The 21,695-nt window shown below is 53.5% G+C and overlaps 1 protein-coding gene across 2 annotated transcripts in view; it reads left to right on the top strand.

Annotated features, from left to right (window-relative positions):
* The window catches only part of BSN (bassoon presynaptic cytomatrix protein), a 57,601-nt gene that overhangs the window by 10,374 nt on the left and 25,532 nt on the right, over positions 1–21,695 (top strand). For both annotated transcript variants that reach the window (XM_085235605.1, XM_085235604.1), the window contains exon 3: positions 15,218–16,018. In XM_085235605.1, coding sequence (XP_085091731.1) covers positions 15,218–16,018 — 801 coding nt within the window. The remainder of the gene's footprint in view (positions 1–15,217; positions 16,019–21,695) is intronic.

Raw genomic sequence — 21,695 nt, 5'->3', positions numbered from 1 at the left:
GCTGGGGCTTCTCAGTGGGATGCTGGGTGCTTGGTTGGGGTGGCCATGCACACGGCGCTGCCATGAAGTTCTGGGGCTCAGCAGTGGGAGAAGCAGTTCTTGGTGCTTCCAGGATATGGTCATGGTTGTGGTTTTGGGGTGAAGGAGTCGATTCTGGCATTTCTCTGACCTGAGATAGTGTCACACTCTGCAAGTGGAGGTGTGAGGTGGGTGCGTGGTGGCAGATCCAACCCTGCACGGGGCTCCCTATATAGGGGCTCTGTTGGAGGTCCCCGGATGGGGTGGGGGGCAGCTGGAGGCTCTGGCCAGGAACCTGCTGCAGGGTTCCTCTCTTGGGCTTAATGCTTTAGAAACTGGGGAAAGCAGCTATGTGACTTCAGGATGTTAGGAAGCAGGATTTGGGCACTCAGGTCAGCTGGATGCATAGGTTTTATTGGAAGTGGTGAGCAGTCCCCATTTGTCCCAACAACCAGAATCTACAGTTTCTAAATGCCACTCTCTGGGAGGGGCTTTCCTGTCTGACTCCTTACATCCAGGCAGTGCTGCAAGGCCACTGCATGCTGTTCCTGGTGATTTATGCTTCCCTTTTGCTCACGTATATATTTTCACGTGAATAGTTGATGGTTTCTACTCTGTGGCTGCGGTAGACGCATCTTTCCAACTTCTCTTTCTGCTTTCAAGGCTCATTAGTGGGATTCAATTATCGGGAACATCATATTTTCTAAGAAAGCTGAAACCAAGGAAACCAAAACTGTGTTTTACGCAGCAAATCCTCTTCTGCACGATCTGTGGGCTGCCAGAAACCACGAGTTGTGGGGGGGTGGGTAGGGGCAAGGCACTTTGACCCTACTGCTAGGTGAGGCCTTGTGCTCCAAAGGATGCGCATTTCTTCCAAACCACTTGTGTCTTTTTTTATTTCCATCTTTTTTTTTTTTCTTTCTCATATGTCTCAGCAGGCATTTGGTTTCTGAGGCGAGTGGTGCACGTATGCCCTTGCAGTCAGCTGCTGGGGCACCTTGTGGTGTGGGTCTGCCCAACTGCTCATGGAGAGGTGCTATCTTCTATTTGGTTTCTACCTTCCAATTAACTGAGCATCAGCTCATTCTCATCTCACAGGGCTGAGCAGACCCATCCCTGTCTGTGTTGCTTGTGGTTTGACATGTGGGTAATGGTATTCTTGCTCTAAAATAAGTGCTCCCATAGCTTTCCATTTTGTAGCAGAAGGATGCATGAGTTTCCTCACTCATTCACTTATTTCTGAAGGTCAGAGCCCTCGCTGTATTTCAGGCAAAAGGAAACATGAAGCAGGGAGCAGTGATGGCATCATTAAAGGCTGGTGGTGAAACGTGAAGAAGTTATGGAACAGAGTGGTAAAATCTGACTGTTTGCTTGCATGCCCATGTATGAAACTGGCTTTGGAATGGAGGTGCAGGATTCTAAACACCATCACCTACTCTGGTGGGATTATTCCTTCCCGTTCAAACTATTTTTCCCCTTAGTTTTCTTCTGTCTCAGAAGGGTTGCTTTATTCTTTGGTCAGACAGTCCTGCTGGGTGCCAGGCAGAGCAATGCCATTAGAAAACTTTCTTTCCCTCCATCTTCTGCTTGCTGATGCTGCTCCCACGGCACCCTTCGGCTGAGTGATCCCGCAGCACGTTCCTCTGATTGGATTTGCTCTGTTTGGTACAATGAGAGGAACCTGCAGGCATCCTATCTGTTGCTTGTGGCTTTGGAAGCGTCGCAGCGCAGTGCTGATCTGAGAAACGAACGTCTGCGCTGTTCTCTTAAGGTTTTTTGTTGGTGCTGTTTGTTTCTTTTCATTCGTTCCCTCCCCCTCCCAAACAATATAAGGAGAACATTGACAAGAGGTTGGTTTTGATCTTAATCGAGAGCAGAGCTGCAGCGTTTCAATACGTGCTTTAATTTGTGCCGAAACGATGCTCACCGTGTCTAATGGGTTTGCTTGGGACTGTTTGGGGATTGCAGAGAATCCCTAAGTTCTTCCTTATGTTCCTGCGATGCTTTTCTCAACTGAGGATTGTGTTCATCAGATGTGGTTCATCAGTTTTGCAATGCACTTGGTAGAACTTGATCTTTCCAAGTGGAAGGAGCGCATTTATGCACCTGCCTTCCCTTCCCATTGCCCTGCTCTTTGCATTCCAAACAGAATGTCTTGCTGCATCAAGTAGGGAGAATGCCTACAGACCAATGACCTTCCAATACTTGAAGGGAGCGGATAAACAGGAGGGGGAAGGGCTGTTTGTGAGGGTGGATGGTGATAGGACAAGGGGAACGGTTTTAAACTGAGACAGGGGAGGTTTAGGTTGGACATCAGGAGGAAGCTTTTCACACAGGGGGTGGTGAGGCACTGGAACAGGTTGCCCAAGGAGGCTGTGGATGCCCCATCCCTGCAGGCATTCAAGGCCAGGCTGGACGTGGCTCTGGGCAGCCTGGGCTGCTGGTTGGCGACCTGCACACAGCAGGGGGGTGGAACTGGATGAGCGCTGTGGGCCTTTGCAACCCAGGCCGTTCTATGAGGCAGTGTGATTGCACTGAACAACTCCTTATGTTCTCGTGGCATGAGAATATCGATGGGAGTCGTAAACCTGTCTCCCTGCACCAACAGGTCGTGCATGCCCCTCACCTCTCCGTCCCCTTATCTCCACGCCAAGCCCTTGTTTTGTCTTGTATCTGCAATGCCGTGCCCAAGGATGTTTCTCTTATCTCCCAGTTGGACTTTTATTTATTTATGCTCTATCTTTTTCTAAATGGGGGTGATTAGCACTGAACAGAGCAGCTAATAGGAAGCTGGAGAGCAGCGCTCGTGCTTGCCCAGGCTTTCTAAATATAAATGACTTGCTTGCCTCTGCAGCACTGCTGCAGACAGAGCAGGGGCTTTTGCAGCCATGCACGGGTTGTCTGCACGATGGATGGATGGATGGATGGCCGCCCAAGTCAGAGCCAACAGCAACAAAAAAAGCTGATGAGTAATTCTGGCTGTTCCTCCCCATGTGCTGCCTTTCGCTCCTCTCTGCGCAAACGATTCCGATAATGAGAAATCCACTCGAAGAAAATGTCACCGTGCGACGGGCAGAGTGCTGGCTGCTGATGGATGGTGCTGGTGTTGCTGGCGAGTGGGCTGTGGGAAGGCAGGTGATGCACTGCCCTGGGAGCAGACAGGGACCAGAGGAGAGTGGTGACAAACCCCTGGAAGCCAGGCTGTGGTGCTGCAGGGGCTGGGAGGCAGCCTGCTTTCTGCTTGGCGTTTGCTTGCCTTGTCCCTGCCCGGTGTGACTGAGTGCTGCCTGCAGGACTGGGTGTTCTCCAGCTCCCACCTCATATATCACTCCATTCGCTTCAGAAAGGAATCCAGCCACAGACACGCTTTCCTCCATCCGTGGGCTTCCAAAGGAGAACCCCGCCTGGGTGATGGATGCCGTGGTTGTGTTCTCTGGAGCAGCTGGGGCAGGGTTGGTGGCTCCCTGTGTGTTTCTAAGCTGTGCTTATTTGCTCCCAGTTCTCTCCCTGGGGTGTGCCAGTCGTGGAATGAGCAGCCCTGTGTCTGCAAGCAGTGTGGCAGTGGGTGAACCTGCTGAGGTGTTCCTTGCAGCTCTGGCTTCAGCCCCACAACCTGGTTGCCCCTGTTTGAAGGCCAGCATGCAGGGATGCGGTGCTAACTGGGCTATGAAAAGTGGTTATTTTAGCTCTGATTGAAAGGCTGCTTTATCTGGATGATAAACCTTTTGACTGGGGACAGCCGAAGGCTGGGATTTTTCTGCTCTGGATTCAGTTGGTGTTGTAAATACGCCGTGCTGTTGGTTTGGCTTTCTTCTCCAGGAGCAATCAGTGCAACGTTGTCAGAATGTCTCAATAGGGGAATTTGGAGAGGGAAATGTGGTCGTAATGGGACAGGAACAAGCAGTGCTGCTGCACAGTCTGTGGGATGACAGGTTTGCTGAGATGGGTTAAGGGAGGGGCTCAGTGCAGCCCTGCAGCAGCTGGAGACCAGTGTGGGGACAGCAGTGCCCTGCGGGCTCTGTGACCATGTTTCTACCCATGACACCCCAAGCACCCTCCTGGCCGTCCCACTGACCGCCTGCTCCCTCCCCACAGCTCAGGCACCCTCCCTGCACGCAGTTCTGAGCCATGGGGCCAAATGCTCACTGCCAAGGGTGGCTGGAAGCCTGCTTGGAGGAGACCTGCAGAGGGGCAGGACAGCGCGCATCAGTGTGACGAGAAGGAAGCTTTGGTGCCCCATGCCCTTCTGATGAGCACGACACACCGTATTCCCCTTACTGGAAACAGAAGCACAAACGCTCGGGCTCCTGCGTTCAGCACAGTGTAGATTATTGTGAATCATCCAATATCCTTATCAGAGCGCTGCAGACGGTGCTTGCATCAGTCACAGCACGGCCTGCTATCAGAGTCGGTGGCAGCTCTCTTCCCATTTAATTGCTGCAAGCATGCAGCTATTTGAAGCCCTGTCCCCGAAGAGCAAAAGAGCTTGTCACTGCATGTAACTGGACTTTGCAAGAAGTGTGGGCTCAGCACAAGTCCCCCACGAAGGATGCAGATGTATAGGCATGCATGTATAGGGCTGCACGAGGCTGGACGTGCTGGGGTTTGGTGTGGGGATGTAGCCAAGCTTGGGGCTACAGGGTGGGAACCTCAAGGAGGATGGTTTGATATTTTAGTCTGGTGATGTACTGCAATGCACGAAGGTGTAGGCAGGCAGGGAGCTGCAGGTGCTGAGCTGCTGCAAGAGGAGCGGGAGGAGAGGTGGCTGCAGCTCCTCAGGAGCACAGCTCCAAACCCAGCCCAGCCTTTGCTCTGTCCACATGTTGTCCTGCTTGGTCCCTGCTGTGCTCCCTTTCACACCGTGAAGTGTTTCTGCCCTTGCTGCCATCCTGTGTTGCTCCATCCCATCTCCAGCACTTGCCTGCTGCATTCTCCCAATGCAACCATCTTAAGCAGAGCGTGGTGCCCAGCAGGTCACATCCAGGTATGGTGGGAAGGACTTGTTGAAAGCAAGTAGTCTGTGGCACCAGCCTCTCTCAGCATCCAAGGGAAAGTTGAATTACCTGAATTTCTGGATTCCTCAGAAACCAGCATGCTTCTTGTTGGGAGAGGCTTGTCCCTATTGAGCAACCTCTCAAGCCTTGAGCAGACTGAATATGTCGGTGCTTGGCTGAGCTCGGCACGCAACCGCACGACCAGCTTGTGCACCATAACTCATTCTTCCAAACTCTACCTTACGTTCTGACCTGCCGTATTAATTTTCCAGATGAAATGATTGTGGCTTTCAGATTGGAGAGTGCTTTGAAAAATGTTACCAAACCAGCACTCTGCTGCTGCCATCTGTCTTCTGAGCGGCTGCTGGGGTGCTGCTGCTTGCTGGCAGCAGACGATGGTTATTGCCATAGTGGATTAGGGATTGTAAAACCACAGCACTTCTAAAGTTCTGTTTCCTGTAAGTACTTCTGGGTGCTGAGCTCTGGCTGGAGGCAGGTGTGCAGTGTGAGGTCCCAGGATAGGATTGCATTGAGGAAATGCCCCCTGGGGGCTGTGCACGGCCTCAGCAGCATCACTGTGGCGTGCCCCCCACCTTCCCCACCCGTTATCCATATCCTCCACCTCCTCCACTGCTTTCCTATCCCTGCAGAGTGCCAGGCAGGGGCTGTGTGGAGTAGTTCCCAAACAGACAAGCGTGTGGGCAGACAAAAGCTAATGGGAAGGCGGTGTTTATTTGGATGCAAAATGCTTTCTGCCTCGGTGCAGGATCCTGCTGCTTCTCTCTTGCTGATCCAGCCCTGCCTTGCAGCTTGGGTCTGGCTGCTCACAAACCTGCTGCTGTTTGGCTGGAGCCTTGGCTGTGCAGCACCCAGAACTGGAGAGCTCTGCAAGATGCAGGGAGCAATGCTGCTGCACATCTGACAGATGTGCTGTTGGTCAGAGCCCCTGTGGCTGGTGGTCACACCTGAGCTGCCTCTGCTTGGAGCTGGGGCACTGGGACAAGATTTATGGTTTCTCTCCAGAAGCGGTTCCTAATCGGCGTTTGGAGCCTGAAGTAAATCAAAGGGGAGGTGAAATCAGTTTGAATGATGCAGTTTGCTCTTCTTTATTTTCCGTTTAGTCTGGATGGATGCGGTCCCCAGCTTGCACGAGACATCCACTAGCTCTGTGCTGTTTGGCTGGGGTGGCAGAGCTCGGAGCTGGGGGCTGCCTGGGGCTGGAGTGAGAATCACAGAACCGTGGGGGTTGGGAGGGACCTGCGGCAATCACCTCATCCAACCCCGTGCTAAAGCTCCTGCACGCCTTCTGCAGGGCATCCTCTTTCTGAACTAAAGGACGGGGCACCCAGGCACCCACCTGAAGCAGTAGGCGAAAAGCTAAGGAACCAGAAAGACAGGAAATATTGCCTTTGGGCATTTTTCTTCTTCTTTTAACTGAGTAGTATTTTTATTCTACATTTTTTTTCTCTTCTGTAGCAGTTTTTGGTTTTGCAATCGAGGACTCCACCCATCCTTTGAGCAGAATGTAGCCAGCTTGTGCTGTAAGCTCCGCTGGGGTTTCAGGTGGGGCTGATGGGTTCTTCATACATCTCCCGAAGGCAAATCTCTGATCTGGAAAGGAGCAGAGCTGAATGACTTCATGTTCTCTTTGTGTGGTGCTGGAAGAGGACAACAAACTCTTCATCAGAAGGCATCCTGTGCAGCTTTCTGAAGTCTGCTGGGTTCGATCCCCACGGCAAGCAAGAAAATGGTGATTTAAACAACCAGTTGGGAGAGGTGCTTCATGGCGTTGGTGTGGGAATGGCTCATCCAGACAGGTGCCTTGGGCAGGAATCTGCTCTCAGGCTGTTTTCATGCAATACCATACATTCTTGTCTCAGGAGAAAGGAGCAGCAAGAAGTGGGCTTAAGCTGCAAGGAAGAATTAGGTTAATATTTTGGGACTGCTCTCTAACCGTGAGGACAGTTAAGCTAAAGCCCTGCTATTCCCCCTTGCAGTGCCCACCCAGTAAATCCACAGCGGCTGGGAGGTGTAAGGACAGAATTAGACAGCCATCTGTCGGGGGAGCAGGCACCTCCTGCAGAGCCTTCTGCTGCTGCAGGACACAAGGGTGAAGCCCTGCAGCCTTCAGCATGGGTTTGCTGGAGCCGAGCACGGTGTCAATACAACCCAAAGCCAGCAGCATCTCCTGGGAGAAGCAGGGTGCTGCAGAGAGCAGGCAGGGCTGGGCCCCTTGGGTGGGGAAACCTGCCCTGTGCCTCCCACCTGTGTGATGGAGAGTCCTATGGAGCATGTGGGGTGCTTTCTTTTGAATGCCCATCTCATTCTGGTTCCACCTCATGGGGCTCTACGGCTCTACTCTTTGGGCGTGGTGAGTCCTGGCACCTTCCCTCTCCAGCAGTGCTCCTGCAGCACCAAGATGGATCCTCCAGCCTTCTGTGCCCCATTGTGCTGCTCCGCAGCCCTTTAGCTGGATTGTGGTCACTTGGTGAAAGACCTGGGGGGAACTGTGCAGCCCAAGTACCCAACAGAAGCAGGAGAGGAATGCACCAGTCCTACTTTGTGACTATCTAATTGTTCAGTATTTGCATCCACTAAGCAGCACAGGGATCCAAACAAGGGCACAGGCCATGTGAGTGATTTCTGACAAGATCAGCCCAACCATGGGTAGCACATGCTGCTGCTCTTTCGGCCAGTGCTAGAAAACAAGAGGCTGGTTTGGGTTTTGCTTTAGGTTGGTTGTTCAAGTTGGTGTTTGTTGGTTGGGTTGGTTTTTGTTGGTTAGTGGAGTGTTTTGGTTGGTTGAGTTGGTGTTGGTTGAGTTTTTATTTTGGTTGGGTTGGATTTTTATGTTGGTTGGGTTGGTTTTGGTTGATTGGGTTGGTTGTTTGGTTGGATTTCTGATTGTTACCAGTTCTAGAATAGACCTTTTCACCCAGAATCATTCATTACCCTGAGGAACTCAGTGTAGGAAGACAGTTAGTATTTCACAGTGAGGGTGCTTAAGGTTCTCACATCAACTCTTAACTCTTGTTTTCCCTCTTTCTACCACTCGTCCTCCCATCTCCAACCACTGCACACACACACATCTGGCCATTATTGCTCGGGTTCCTGCTGTTCCCTTCTGAAGTTTCTTGGTTGCTCAAGGCAGACCACAGAAGTTTGAAGGCTTCCTGCCCTGCAGAGCTCTTTTCTTATGTGCTTGTTGACCAAAGCTTGCTTCCAGGCATGGGGTGAAGTGTTACCTGTAGAAACCCTATCAACTTTGGGGTATTGCAGGACCATCACATCTCTTGCTTTTTCTTTCCTATGACTGTAGATTTGTGTTTTGCTGATGGTGTGGCTAGCTGGATTGTGAATTATTCATGGCAGGGAACTTATCGTGTTTATCTGGAATAATTGTGTAATTAAATCTGTTTATGTATGTAAAGAGATTGTGCAGTGTCTTGTCTATCTTCAGGCCTTAAATGCTGTAAGTGCATTTATTACAAACTGATTCATAGAATCGTGGAATCATGGAGTCATAGGATCATTTGAGTTGGAAGGGACCGTTAAAGGTCATCTAGTCCAACTCCCCCGCAGTGAACAGGGGCAGATGCTCATCCCAGCTGGTTCACTCGGAGGTGCGTATTGCACTGGGGTAAGTGGGCACAGCTTGGCCGCTTCCATATGGAGAGGATGGGAGGCCCCAGAGCAGTGTCTCTCCAAGGATACTTTGGGCTATTTATGTCCTGCCTGAGCACCAACATGAGCCCCCGTGACCCCAGGCTCCTTTGGTTGTGCAGAAGCCCAAGTTACGGGGACCCGCAGGCGTCCAACTGCGAGCCGCCTTGCTGCAGGGAGCCGTAATGGCAGCCAGACCAGGCAGAGCCATCCATTACGCTTTCTGTGACCTTGCACTGAGGTTCTGCAGCCTCAGGGCTCGGAGCTGCACTTAAAGCACGTCCACGCTGCCATCTCACGAGGTTAAAGCCCAGGGTGAGCTTTCTGCCATTCCCCCCGACCGCGCACAGAGGAAAGCACCCTCCGAGCACATCCCTACGTCCAAACCTTTCGTGTGTTCCCGTGGACGGGGAACAAAGGCTGTCTAAACAGGAGCTAGTGAGGCAGCAAATCGCACAAGAAACATTCCCTAATGAAGCGGAAGGACTTGTCCCTTCGCCTGGGGCAGCAGCACTGCGGGCGCGTGGAGCCGGGCAGCGTTGCACAGCGAGGGGCCCTGCACCCAGGGTGGAGCGGCAGTGACACGCAGGCAGGGCAGAGCGCAGGGAGAGGTCTCCTTCCTCTCCTCCCGGCCTTTAGCCCTGCTTTGGGCAGGAGAGCGGGGCCGGTGCTCAGCGAGCGGGCGGCAGCGATGGGGAGCTCGCCGGGGGAGCGCTGCCTGGTGTGGCACAGCCGATCGAGGTCAGTCCCAGCACTGCTTGCTGGTGGGTTTGGGAGTGTTTGCTGAGTGTGCCTGCTGTGGGTAAGGAGGGCTGGCAGTGGCGTGGTGGGATCGCTGCGTCCTGCATGACAGCCCCAAGATTGGGGTGAGTGCCCAAATTCACCCAGTGCTACCAGGGAGTGGGCTAGGGCTAGAAGTGGGGCATTCATGGCACCTGGTGCAGAGAGGGGCAGCCATCCCCAGGATGGAAGGGCACTGTACGATGGCAAAATGTGCTCCAGGCAGCGTTTTTCCAGTCGTGCTCGTATGTGAGCAGTGATTTCCTAGCAGGAGCATGTTACATCCACTCTGCCACCCTTTCCTCTTCTGTTTACAGCAGAGATGACAACCACTTGTGATTTCTGACAGTTCTGAAGCATTATCTTAGTTCGAGGGGTGCTTACTAGAGAAAGAGGCTTATTTGGGGGAAAATTAGTTAATAAATGACTAATAGGATGAAATGGCACCGTCTTATTCCCCAGCTCTGCTCTCTGGATGAATGTGGGCTCCCATCTGTTGTTTGCAGTGGAAGGGATGAGTCTGGGGGTTTGTTCCTCCCTCTCGCCAGCACAGGCTGGCTGTTTCCTGGCAGGCACTGGCAGGATGGCTGCTGGTGGCTCGGTGGCTTCTGTGGCTTCCCCTCCTGGGCAGCAGTGCCGAGGTCTGGGTTTGCTTTGTTTTGTTGTCTTTGAAGAAAAAGATGCGCACAAGACGGCCTTTTTCCAAAGCACATTGAAGACACGTCCCCTTGTCAATTAAATGCCCAAACGCTGCTAATTGCACGGCCCCTCCGGAGTGCTGCATCCCCGTGTGAGCATGCATTGGAATGTGACCAGCAAGCTCCAGCCCACGCCTCTCCCTGCGCACATCCGCGTGGTGCTGGCGCCTTGCGCTCGCCTGCTGGCCCCAGGGCTGCTCGTGGTGCTGCAGAGGGAGAGAGCTGTTGTGTGTGCTCCCCCCAGACCGAGCCCGCACCGATGCAGCGGCATGCTGCAGCCCCCCGGGGAATGATTTACAAGCCTTTTGCAAGCAGGCTGTGCGCCCTGTGCTAGGCTGTCCCTGTGCTGCTGTAGGAGAAACGGGCAAAACTTGGGCGTAGTGGAGAGAAGGGCCGTTTTGCTGACAAGCTGATTTCTTTAGACTGTGGCTCTTCAGCTGCAAGCAGAGCTGATGAGTTGGAGGCATGTGAGGACACTTGAGGCAGGTTCTGGCAGCTCTGCAGCAGCAGGAGGAGGCCGGGATGCTGCAGCGTTGCTCTGGGACAGCACCCACCGATGGCACTGCTCTTCATCCCATGCATGGCACGCTGCAGTGAGCTTCCAGAGCAATGAGCTCAGCACCTGCAATTCCAAATTTCAGACTCCATTTTGTTTGCACTGCCCTGGGGGTGTTGCCGCCCAGGGAGAGCACTGAGGGAGCTGTGCCCCTCTGGGCTGGCTGCAGGAGATGGGGCTCTGGGGCTCCTGCAGGCCTGCAGCTGAGGGCGTTCTGCTGGAGGCTGGCTGCTTGCTAGCTCCAAATGTGGTTTTTCATGACTATGCAGACTATTAAACAAGTGCTTGGGGCAACTTGGAGTAAACCCCCATTCCTTTTCTTCTCGTTTCCCATCAGCACGTTGTGCTTTCCAGCTGGCTGTGCACTCCCTGATGTAAGAGGCTGACCTCAGATGGGAATGAACAAACCCCACTGGAGATGATTGGGGAACTGCTCTTCCCAGCCTAAAATAATCATTTCCAGCGGGTTGGATGAGCTGTGCTCCCTGTGGCACAGGGCTGTGCTCTCAGGTCTCCTAAGTCATAAATAGGATCATCTAATGCTCTCCTGTCCTCTGCTGCTTGTGCAGTAGGACAGTGTTCTGTGTGACCTTCGAATAGACAGCTTGCAGTGAAGACAGAACTATTCTTTGTGATAATCCTAAATTTTGGCTTGAAGACAGTCTTGGGCATTTATTTGAGAAGTCCTTCTGCTTGCAGTTCACTTTGAGGCCTCTCCTGTGTGCTGCAAAGTCTGCGCCCCACGTGGACGATGCTTTCAGAGCTATATTGTCTTACCTCTAGGGAACAAAACAGCCTGCTCACAGCGGATGGCACCAAGCTGTGTAGAGTTGATGTGCCCAAGGGGCAGGATGCCATCCAGAGACCCAGGCAGGCTGAGCTGTGGGCCCGGGAGAACCTCCTGAGGTTCAGCACATCCAAGTGCAATGTCTGCACCTGAGTTGTGACAACACCTGCTATTGATACAACATGGGGGATGTCAGGATGGAGCAGCTCTGCTGAAAGGGACCTGGGGTGCTGGTGGATGGCTGCTGGACATCAGCCAGTGCTAAGCACGGTATCTCCATCAGCTGTGGCACAGCCAGCATGTGCTACATATCCCTGCCCCATGGGCACGTTGGGCAGGCAGATGGATGACACCATGGCTGTGTTCCTACCAAGTGCCAGTGAGGGCTGGATGGCTCCAACGTTCACAGCTAGGATGGATTTGGGCACTAAATCCTCTCTAGATGAAAGGCTGTGTAAGTTTTGCCTTCCTGAGCCTTGTACCGAGCCCAGCAGCATGTGTATAATTTGCTTTAATGGTTAGAAACATCTGCTGTTAAAAGTGATGCTTAATATATTTGGCTTCCATTTCCAGTCGTTCGTTCTTTTCATGCTCTTTTCTGCCTAATTAAGAACCTTTTAGTACCTGACACTGTTTCTAGTGAATGCCATAATCAAGTCACTTCTTCATCTCCTCTTTGATAAAGCAAAAAGATCAACCTCTTTAATTCTCCCATTACAGACATTTTCTCCTAGAATCCCTTTCACAGATCCGGCCCATATCCTCTGTGGAGTTGTGCTCATCATTTCAAAATGTGGGCATGGCACTGGTTGTGGTTCTGGAAGGGCTCCCTCACTGCTGGAGGTGGAACTGAGCTGTCTGCATGCTCACCAGCATCGCGCTTCATGCAGGACCCATCTGCATCCCTATTTATCCTTCTACCAGATGCTGTTGTAGGTGATGTTACCGTGGTGATGGGCAGCTTACTGGAGGGGTACCCAAGCAGTGGTAAGCCCCCGTTGTCCTCCAGATCTGCTCTGAAATCTGTTATAGCCATATCTTATAGTCATATTCTATAGGATATTCTTTTTTTTGTCAGCATACCAGACATTGCTTGGTTAAAACACCTTTTGGGCATCACTTCTATTCATTGCTAATACCAATTCTACACTCTTAGCGAGGAATAAAATCAAGTTTGCTTGCCTTGACCTATTTTCCCAAAACCACATTGACTGGCATATCTGCTTGCCCTTCAGTTCTCTGCTGCATGACTCCAGTGTCATCTTTCTCTCCTGGATGGATGTCTGGCTGGCTGGCCTGTCAGGTCATCCCCTCGTGCCTTGGGTATCCAAGCAGACAACTCTTCCAGACCTCTAAGATTTTCTCAGTATGCTTGAAGATGAACATTGGCTCGCAGCAGCTTTCTTAGCTTTCAGAGATCTCTTGGATGCAAAATTATTCAGATCTGTCAAATTTAAATATCCTTAGTGCTGGTAGATGTTGTTGGATGTTCGTCTCAGTTGCTAATAAGCTGGAAATGCTTCACCCTTGTTATGAGCATTATCCTGCTTCCTTCCAAACGTTCACCAGCAGTAATTAGCGCACTTATGCCCTATCTGTCTCATTAGCGCTTTACTCACTCCATCCATTAATGAACCCATGTCCTTCCTTGGACAGCCTTTGTCCCCGCTGCACTCGATAAAAGGACCCCGAGAGACTTTTGTGCAGTTCCTGCGTTTTGCTGCAATTCATGCACTTCACAGCTTCCCCTTCCCATCAATCAGTCGGTCCCGGTGATGCTGAGCTCTGAATGCTGTTGATTTGCCACCTCCAGCGGTGCCCTTCATTTTGCCCAGCAGTCACATTCCCTTTTAACCAGCCTCGCTCGCTCCCCGTCGGGGCACTGGTTTGGTTTCAGAACCATTCTTTACACCCCGATTCCCTTTGTGGTTTTCATTATTCCCCCACTCAGATTTCCTCTTGCTGGTTACCCAGCATGGATGTAGAACTGGTAAGATAACTTCTTTCTATTCTCATCTCCATTGCTCTCCCATTTCTCCTCCTCGCTGCAGTCAGTCTGCCCACACAGGGGGAGGCAAGGCAGCCAAGGGGTCCATCAGCCCCCCAGGGCTACCCTGGCAGCTTGTCCATGAGCCACGCTTGGCTTGCATGGCCAGCAGGAGCCAGAAGGCACCTCCCATTGCTGGGGAGCAGTTCTGTGCTGTGGAGATCTCTTCCCCCAATTTCTACCTAGCCCCAGGGTCTTAAAGTGTGGATAAGAAGATTACACAGAGAGGCAAGATTTGCATTTCTTAGATACTGGGAACTTTGTGGAGAGAGAGAGAACCTGAATAGAAGGGATTGGTTCTCCCTTAATCAGAGCTGATGGAGATGGCATGCAAAGCTGATGGGATTTGGGGAGCTGCTCTTTTGAAATAGCATTGCGGGAAGAAACTCCAAGGGATGAGAATGTTTAAAAAAAAAAAAAAAAAATAAGGAGGAATTCTGCACGTCTTTGGTTCGTGGCTCAGATTGGTGATAGCAAGACCATGAGAAATGACAAAACTTAATAAATAGCAGTAGCTGCAGCAACCCAGCATGGTGTAGCTGGTTTGTGTGGCGCAGTGGTTTGGGCAGCACTGTCTGCATGTGGTCCCATTGTGCTCAGGGTCCAGAGGAGGGATGGGGAGCAGAAGAGAAGAGGTTTGGGGCAAGCAGTGAGCAGAGCAGAGAGCAAGAGGAGCTCGGTGCGGACATGCAGCCAGGTCTGTAGGGCAATGGAGTGAGCTGTGCTGGAGGCCCAGGGCCATGTGTGGGGCAGAGAGCAGGGGAGCACTTCTGTTCTGTTTGGCACCATACCTGCTTGTCTTGGAGCATTCTGCAGGCATGGTTACCCTGCAGACTGTGCTATACGTTAATACTTGCACAGCTGCTGAGCATCCTGGGGATTCCTTGTTTCAGAAGGCTCGCAACTTTAATACAGCCTCTTTAATTAACTTAATTCAGACATTGGCATGTTACCGGGAATGTCTCAAGGGGGGAAAGCCTTTCATTTATCACCACTTAGCCAGGGAGCACTATACTTTTCATTTGCATCCTCTTATTCGTCGTTGCAAGAGTGAGAATTAACCTCTTGCTCCCAGGCTGGCATTGTGCCTGCCCAGTGAGAAGAGAAGCTGTTCCCCCCACCTTCAGCATCCCTGACCTTCTGCAGGCCCTACGCTCTCCTGGAGGGGACTTCATTCTGGTCCCCATTCTGCCTTTCGGGGCAAGGGTTTGGGAGGAGGCTCCATGGGGTTAGTGAGGCCAGAGCGGGAGGTGAGTTGGGCTGCCAGGGCCTTCTCCCCCTGTTCTGCAGCATTATGCAGGGCCCTCTTCCACCAGACGAGCACTGGGAGGGGTATGAGAGCCTCATCTCTAGCAAGAGCTTCATGGCAGAAGCCTTGGAAGCAAAACAATGCTAATTAAAGCCTGCTTCAGCACAGGCATGTTGTACCTGTGACAGATGGGGTCTGTTCCCTGTGATTGCAAGATAATTTTGTGAAAAACACAGCGCTGAAATGTGTGGGTTTTTTTTTGGGGGGGGGGGAGGGGGGGAGGTTGATGATTTGTTCATACAGCCACAGAGGACTTTGCTTATGGCACGTGTTAGCCGTGAACCCGGTGGTACGTATTGTTGCTGCTGGCCTTGCCCTGCCCGCTGCCGGTTGCTCACCATCCCTGTCCTCCTCTCATCCCGCAGGTGAAGGAATGGCTGTGCCTCAACTGCCAGATGCAGCGGGCGCTGGGGATGGACATGACCACCGCCCCGCGCTCCAAGAGCCAGCAGCAGCTGCACTCCCCGTCTCCATCTCCGTCCCACTCCCCGGCCAAGCTCCCAGCAGGCCAGGAGAAGACCCCGGCGCCCACCCAGCCCAGCGCCCGCCCTGCCGCCGCCGCCATCCCCCCGCCCGAGCCCCCCAAAGCACAGGGCGCCGTGCCGCAGCGGGAGCAGCACGGCCAGCCGAAAGCTGCCGCTCCTCCGGAGGCGGCGCGGGCTTCTCCGCAGCACCAACAAGCAAAGCCTTCTTCCTCCGAGCAGAAAAAGGCGGTGGGAGACCCCAAACCCACAGCCCCGGCCGCCGGCGCGGGGGCTGCGGAGCAACAGCAGGAGGGGCTCACAGGGAAGCTCTTCGGCTTCGGGGCTTCCCTGCTGACCCAGGCCAGCACGCTCATGTCCGTCCAGCCGGAGGCCCCCGCTCCCGGTCCGCAGACTTCTGGCAAAGTGCCTCCAAAAATCGTCTTCAGCGACGCCAGCAAGGAAGCCGGCCCCAAAGCCGCCGGGGTGCAGGGCCGGGCCGCGGCCGCGCCGGCCGCCAAGCCGAGCAAAACGGAGCCGGGCGTCAAGCCAAAGGAAGTGCCGAAAGCCAGGGTGTTGTGTCCCCTCTGCAAGGCCGAGATCAACGTGGGCTCCGGTGAGCCCCCCAACTACAACGCCTGCACGAGCTGTCGGCAGCAGGTGTGCAACATGTGCGGCTTCAACCCCGCGCCTCATCTGGCGGAGGTAAGGGGCCGCCAGGCCCGTCCGTGTGCTTTCGTTGCTGAACCTGGGCTGGTTTGGTTTGTGAGGGCGGAAGGGACTGGGCTGCCTGGTAAGGCTTCGCTTGTCTGCAGCGAGCATTTAGTAAAGAACAGGTGTTAAAGTGATCTCTCACAAGGGGTGGTCATCTGGGGGCAGCCCCTCTGAGGCCGTAAGGAATTACATGCTTCTCCTGGAAGCTGATTGAGGAGTCAGCGGATGGGGCAAGGAAATACAAGCAGGTCGTGCTGTGCAGGTCTCCGACCAGTCACCTCCTGCTTGGCCAGGCCCAGGAGCAAGCTGTGTCCTGCCTGTAGTGAGGGTGCAGGGGAAGCAGGTTGGGGCTGAACACGGCTTGGAAGCAGCTGAGGGCACGTGTTGGGCCAGGGGAGCATGCTGCCCTCCATTCTCCATTGTGTCTGCGATGCGAGCGGGAGGGCTGAGAGGATGGATGTGGAGGTGTGTGCGGGGCTGTGTGGATGCGAGTCAGGGCTGCGGTCCACCCCAACCTATCAGCCCTGGTTCAGGAGGTCTCTGAATCACGGAGCGTCTCCCAGAGCACCCTCACCCCTCCTTGCCACGCACGGCCATAGAGGGGCGTGCTGTTGTCAGGGCTCTGTGTGCTGTCCCACCTCTTCCTCCTGCTTTGGTGACAGGGATTCCTGCAGACCCATGGCTGAACAGCAGGCCCTCACCTCGTTCTTTATGGACCCATTGAGTGGGAGCCCAGGGCTGCTTCTGGAAGCACTGAGGCAGAAAGCCGATATCAGCACAGCAAAAAGTTAAGGGGAACTTTCAGTAATCAGAAGTAGGATTGCTAATCTTGGCTCCCTTCCACTGCGGGTAATTACATTTTATGTCCCTAACTCCTCCCTGCAGTTTCAATTACACGCAGCACTTTTATTCTCTTCCCGGAGCTGCCGGTTAAGGCTGCTGCATGCCATCACGCCAGCAACAGCACCCATTTGTGCTACTGAGATTGCTGGGCAGCCGTGCTCCTTCTGAGCAAAGTCCTCCGCTTGTCATTCCAACCAATTTTGTTCCAAAAAGTCGAGTCCCAGACAGGCTTGTGCCATGGGGCTGCGGGGAAAAACCATCTTCCCAGTGCCAAATGCGTGTTTTATAGGAGAGCTGTGTAAAAGTGGTGTCATTTTGGGTGCTGGGATGAGAGCTGTAGCAAAACTTCTCTGGAAAGAGAAAAGAAAGTAAAAAAGGAGAAAGAAAACTTCAAGATCTTTTAATACGGCCAGGCTTTAGGTTTGCTTGATCTTCTCAGAAAATAGCTCTGTGGTCTGATCCTGTAAGTGTTTCGCCTGCAGCTCACAGGAGCTTGTCCCAAGCTTGGAAATTCATCCAGAGCTCCCTCTTTGAAGTAGCAAGACTTGACCCATAAATTGCTTTATGAATTAGGACCTTGCAAATTGCCTTTGGAAGCTGCATGACAGCTACCGAAGAGAAGCAGAGGAGCCCCGGCTGAGGGCAGGACGGGCAGTTTGTCTGCACTGCTGAAGCCTGGGCATGGCTGTCATCCCCAGCTTCCAAATGTGAGTCGTGGGCACGGGGAGGAGGAGAGGGTACGGGCCAGGTGTTCTGTCTGGTGGAGGAAGGATGGAGTTTTGCAGCAAAGTGGTGCTAAATGAATACATTTCCCATAAATGAAGTTGCTTCATCACTGCAGGCAGTCGAGGCTTTGAGTCACGATGCTGAAGATGGGCTGCATGTGGTTGTATTTTTCTGGAAAAACCATGTAACCATTCAAGGGCTGGCAAAAAAACCCGGGGCAGTGTTTGCTTCCTCACTGTGGGCAAGTGTTTTCTCTAAGTAGGTCATCCCTGCTGAGGTGCCGAGGGGAATGGCACCCTGCCTTTCCAGGTGTTCCCACGTGAGAAGGGAGCAGGGCAGGCTCTTTTCCCTGAGCATCCGTCCACCTGTAAGCTGCAGGCTGCTCCAGCAGGGCTGGCTCTCCTCTACGTCTGCATCACAGAGAGCTTCTGCCCACGGCCAGGAGGGGATGGGGAGTTATACCCTCAGGTCGGTGTCAGTGTGGCACTGCAGGAGGTGTGGGCTGTGTTGTCCTGTGCTGCCACTGGGCACCAGCTAGAAGGAGCCTGAATGCGTGTCTGACCTGCGGTTCTCTCGCCTGCTCGCCTTACCAGCTTTAAATAAGTTATCTGTGGGAACTGTCAAACTGCAGGTGCCTGGAGCTGCTTCCCACCTCGTCACACCTCCTCCAGGAGCACAGCTCCTGCCAGCAGCTCCTGGTGCTCTTCCCACCACGTCGGATCCGGCATGTTGAGGAGCTCCCGAGCTCCCCCAGCCTGGTGCTGTGCAGGTAGGAGCAGGTTTCCATGGCAGGCAGGCAGGCTGTGAGGCCATCACCATCCTGAGTGATCTGGCAAGGGCTTCCTTGGAGCGCGGTGGCCCTGTGCCGTGCGGCGCGTTCCTGGTCGCCCAGCTGACCCCAGTTGACTCCAGTGGTTTTGTATTAAGGAACAAATGAGCTGTGCATGTTGTGTTACTAAAGGAGCATGGCACGATGCTCCTTTGCCTAATTAAGCAGCCTGAAACAGGAGCTGCAGCAGGTTTTGCTGAAGGCAGCTCCCTGAGCACCAGGCGGTGACCCTCAGTAGGTGTTGTGGGGGTTCCTCCTATGGAGTCGTGTCCCCACTGCACAGCACCCAGATCCCAACAGGAGTTTGCATTTAGGCTCCAAGCGCCACATCCCAATTTTGTCCTCCTGGACAACCCTGTGGGGTTGGGAGCTTGCTATGGGTCAGCACCTGAGCTGGAGGCACAGTGAGAGAACCACCTCCGACAGCACACCGTGGAAGTCGGCTTTGCCCATCTGAGCCTGCAAATCCCTTTACAGATGGGTAATTAACAGCTTGCTGTGACTCAGGAGTTTTCTCTGCCGCTTAATGTGCTGTGATTAACCTGAGTGCCTGGGGCCTGCTGCCCAAACCCTAGAGGAAAGCATGGGGCTGGGTCTCAGTTACATCCAGTTGAATGAAGAGTGGGGTCCCAAAATGCACCTTGCTACTGCTTCTCCTGCAGAACCACTCCTGGGGGACCCTCCTGTAGACCCATCTTCTGCTGGCTGTGCTTTGGGGCTTCCAGGACTAGTGCAGGTGCTGAGCTCCTTGTTGGACCCACTGCCAGCTTGTGGCTGCTCAGAAAACTATCTCAGCCCGTGCCTTTCTTGAATCTGTAGCTCTGTTGTTTCTCGTGGTGCTGCCACCTGCACTGGGCTGCATCCCAGGGAGGTGTGCCCTGCTGCCCTGCAGTGTCACCCAGCTCTGTGCCACAGGGCAGTAGCATCCTGCATGGGGTTTGCTTTGAACGAAAGCATGTAAGTGTAGGGCCAGGCTTGGGGCGTTGGTGCTCCATGGGTTAGCAGCATCTCATATCACAGATATGTGTCTGAGTTGGAAGGGACCCCTAAGGGCCATTTGGTCCCACACCCTGCAGTGTCATCCATCAGTGCTCAGAGCCCCCCAGCAGGCTGTGCCCCAGGGATACATTATCTCCCCTTCACCCCCACCCCGGGCAGAGCTCAGCAGGCACTGGGAGGCGGCGATTCATGCTGAGGTGGTGTGGGGATTTTGCTGTTCCTGCTGCCATCCCCTGGGAGCAGGCACAGATTATCCTGATGTGCTCTCAGGCCATTACACAACCTGGCACTTCCTCGTTTCTTTATCTTTTTTTTTTTTTCTTTTTTCTTTTAATTTTTTTTGACGTGCCACGTTGTTGCTTTGTGTGGGAACACGTTAGGACACTTAATCGAGCGTTTAATTGGCTTTGTAGCCCTGTGTTTCTGCTCGGGTTGGGGACTGCAGAGAAGTTGCGGTTTTCCAGCCGTGGCAGCGGATCCTGCACTTTCTCTCTTGGTGCCCATCCATCTCCCAGCCAGCACTGTTTCTCCTCAAGAGCCCAGCAGCTCTGCGCAGCCATACCCCATAGTCCTCAGGACCTTCAGAGACCCCTGGAATCAAAGGATGGGGAGGGAAGGGACCAGTGACATTGATGATGGGATTACTGCTTGGGATGTGCACGTGTTGGGCTTCACTGGACCCAGAGCCTGTGTTGGATGGCCTGGGGGTGCACCAGTGCTGGCTTCCTCCTCCTGCTCTGTGAGCCCGCAGCAGGGACATGCACTCCTGCCAAAGCTGCAGTGCTCTGCTGCTGTGCCAGCTGCCCAGGTGGGCTGCCAGGGGGCTGCTGCCCTGCCTGCCTTCTCGCCTCTCCTCCGAGGTATCGCTCTTATCCCAAACCTTCCCAAATCTGGGAGGGCTGAAGGCTGCCTCATGGGTAATTTATCAGATGTGCGGGTCAGGCGCTGGCTGGAAACATTTAATTAAATGTCTTTTTGTTGCCGTTTGCCACTGAGTTGAAAGGGAAGCGTTTCCCCTTTGATTCCTGGAGGTAGGAAGCCCTGGCAGGGGCCAGGTGCAGGTGCTGGCTGGCAAAGCCCCGAATGCTGGAAACTGCTTTGTGATTTATCCGTTCTGCTTTTCTGCTCTCTCAAAGGAAGCCCTCAGGTATGCAGCGAGCTGTGTGCCAGCCCTTTGCAGATATTGGAGCCCTGCAGGCGCTCATGGCCCCTTTTCCTTCTCCCAGGCCCTGGCACACCTGCATCCAGGGATCTGGCGCTGGCGTGGTTCGATTTTTCCTTTGTTCAGAGTCCTAAAGTCTCATTTTGTACATGAGGCTGTAAGGAAGTAATCAGAAGCCTAGGAGGGGCTGGCAGGGAGGCATGTTTGTTAACAGAAATGATTGCAGTTAGGAGCGGAGGCATCACGTAGATGCTTACACTTGATCCCACAGCAATTGCACTTTTTCATGGTTGATCTTTATTGAGTTTCTCTGCTCTGAGCAGCCTGGAAGGATTCTCCAGCTACCAGCCCAGTGTCCCCGGTGCAAAACGCGTGCGCTACAGCATGTCAACGCACAGGGTATGGAATGTGCATTATTAGTGCTGCCAACACTGCCACAGGCAGCCCTGGGCAGGCACCAGGAGCTGGACGAGGGACGTGCCACAAGGCAGCAGCTTGCAGAGAGCAGTGCCGTGGGCAGGCTGCCTTCCCTTGCGTGGCCTTTGGCCATGCTGGCAGTGTTGGAAAAGAACATCCACAAGTACTCATTCCCTCCTGCTTTGCCAAGAGTTGGTAACTGCAGTGCTGAACCGAGATGCAGGCAGGATGGGCAATGAGCACAGTTTTTGATGCAAGCCTTGCAAAACGCAAGCACTCATCCTGTGCAAGTGCCAAGCTACAGGAGGCACTCGGGCTGAGAATCCCTGAAATCTCCCCATCTCTTGCTTAAAATTCCCAGAGAGGGCAGGTGCTGCAAGCAAAGCCCCGGTGGGTGTGGGAGTGGGATGGAGTGGGTTGGGAGTGTGCAGCGCGCCCAGCAGCTGCTGCTCCCCTGGCAAAGCGTGCATGAGTGCTCCAGAAACTCCAGGGAGCCCCCTGAGCAGCAGGAGGGAACAGCAGACTCCTTTCCAAATGCAGTCTCAGAACGTGTGTATCCAGGGGGAGCTGGCTGTGGGGGCAGAGCACAGCGGTGCTGTTCGCTCCTGAGGGTGCTCCTGCTGCTAAAAGCTCTTAGGTGCTTCTGGATGCGATTCACCCACAAAAGCAAATAGTTTCAGCTAATTAAGAAC

This window comes from Meleagris gallopavo, chromosome 14, assembly GCF_905368555.1.
Source record: "Meleagris gallopavo chromosome 14, MGAL_WU_HG_1.1, whole genome shotgun sequence".
NCBI lineage: Eukaryota > Metazoa > Chordata > Aves > Galliformes > Phasianidae > Meleagris > Meleagris gallopavo.
This window is presented reverse-complemented; position numbering and strand designations above follow the sequence as displayed.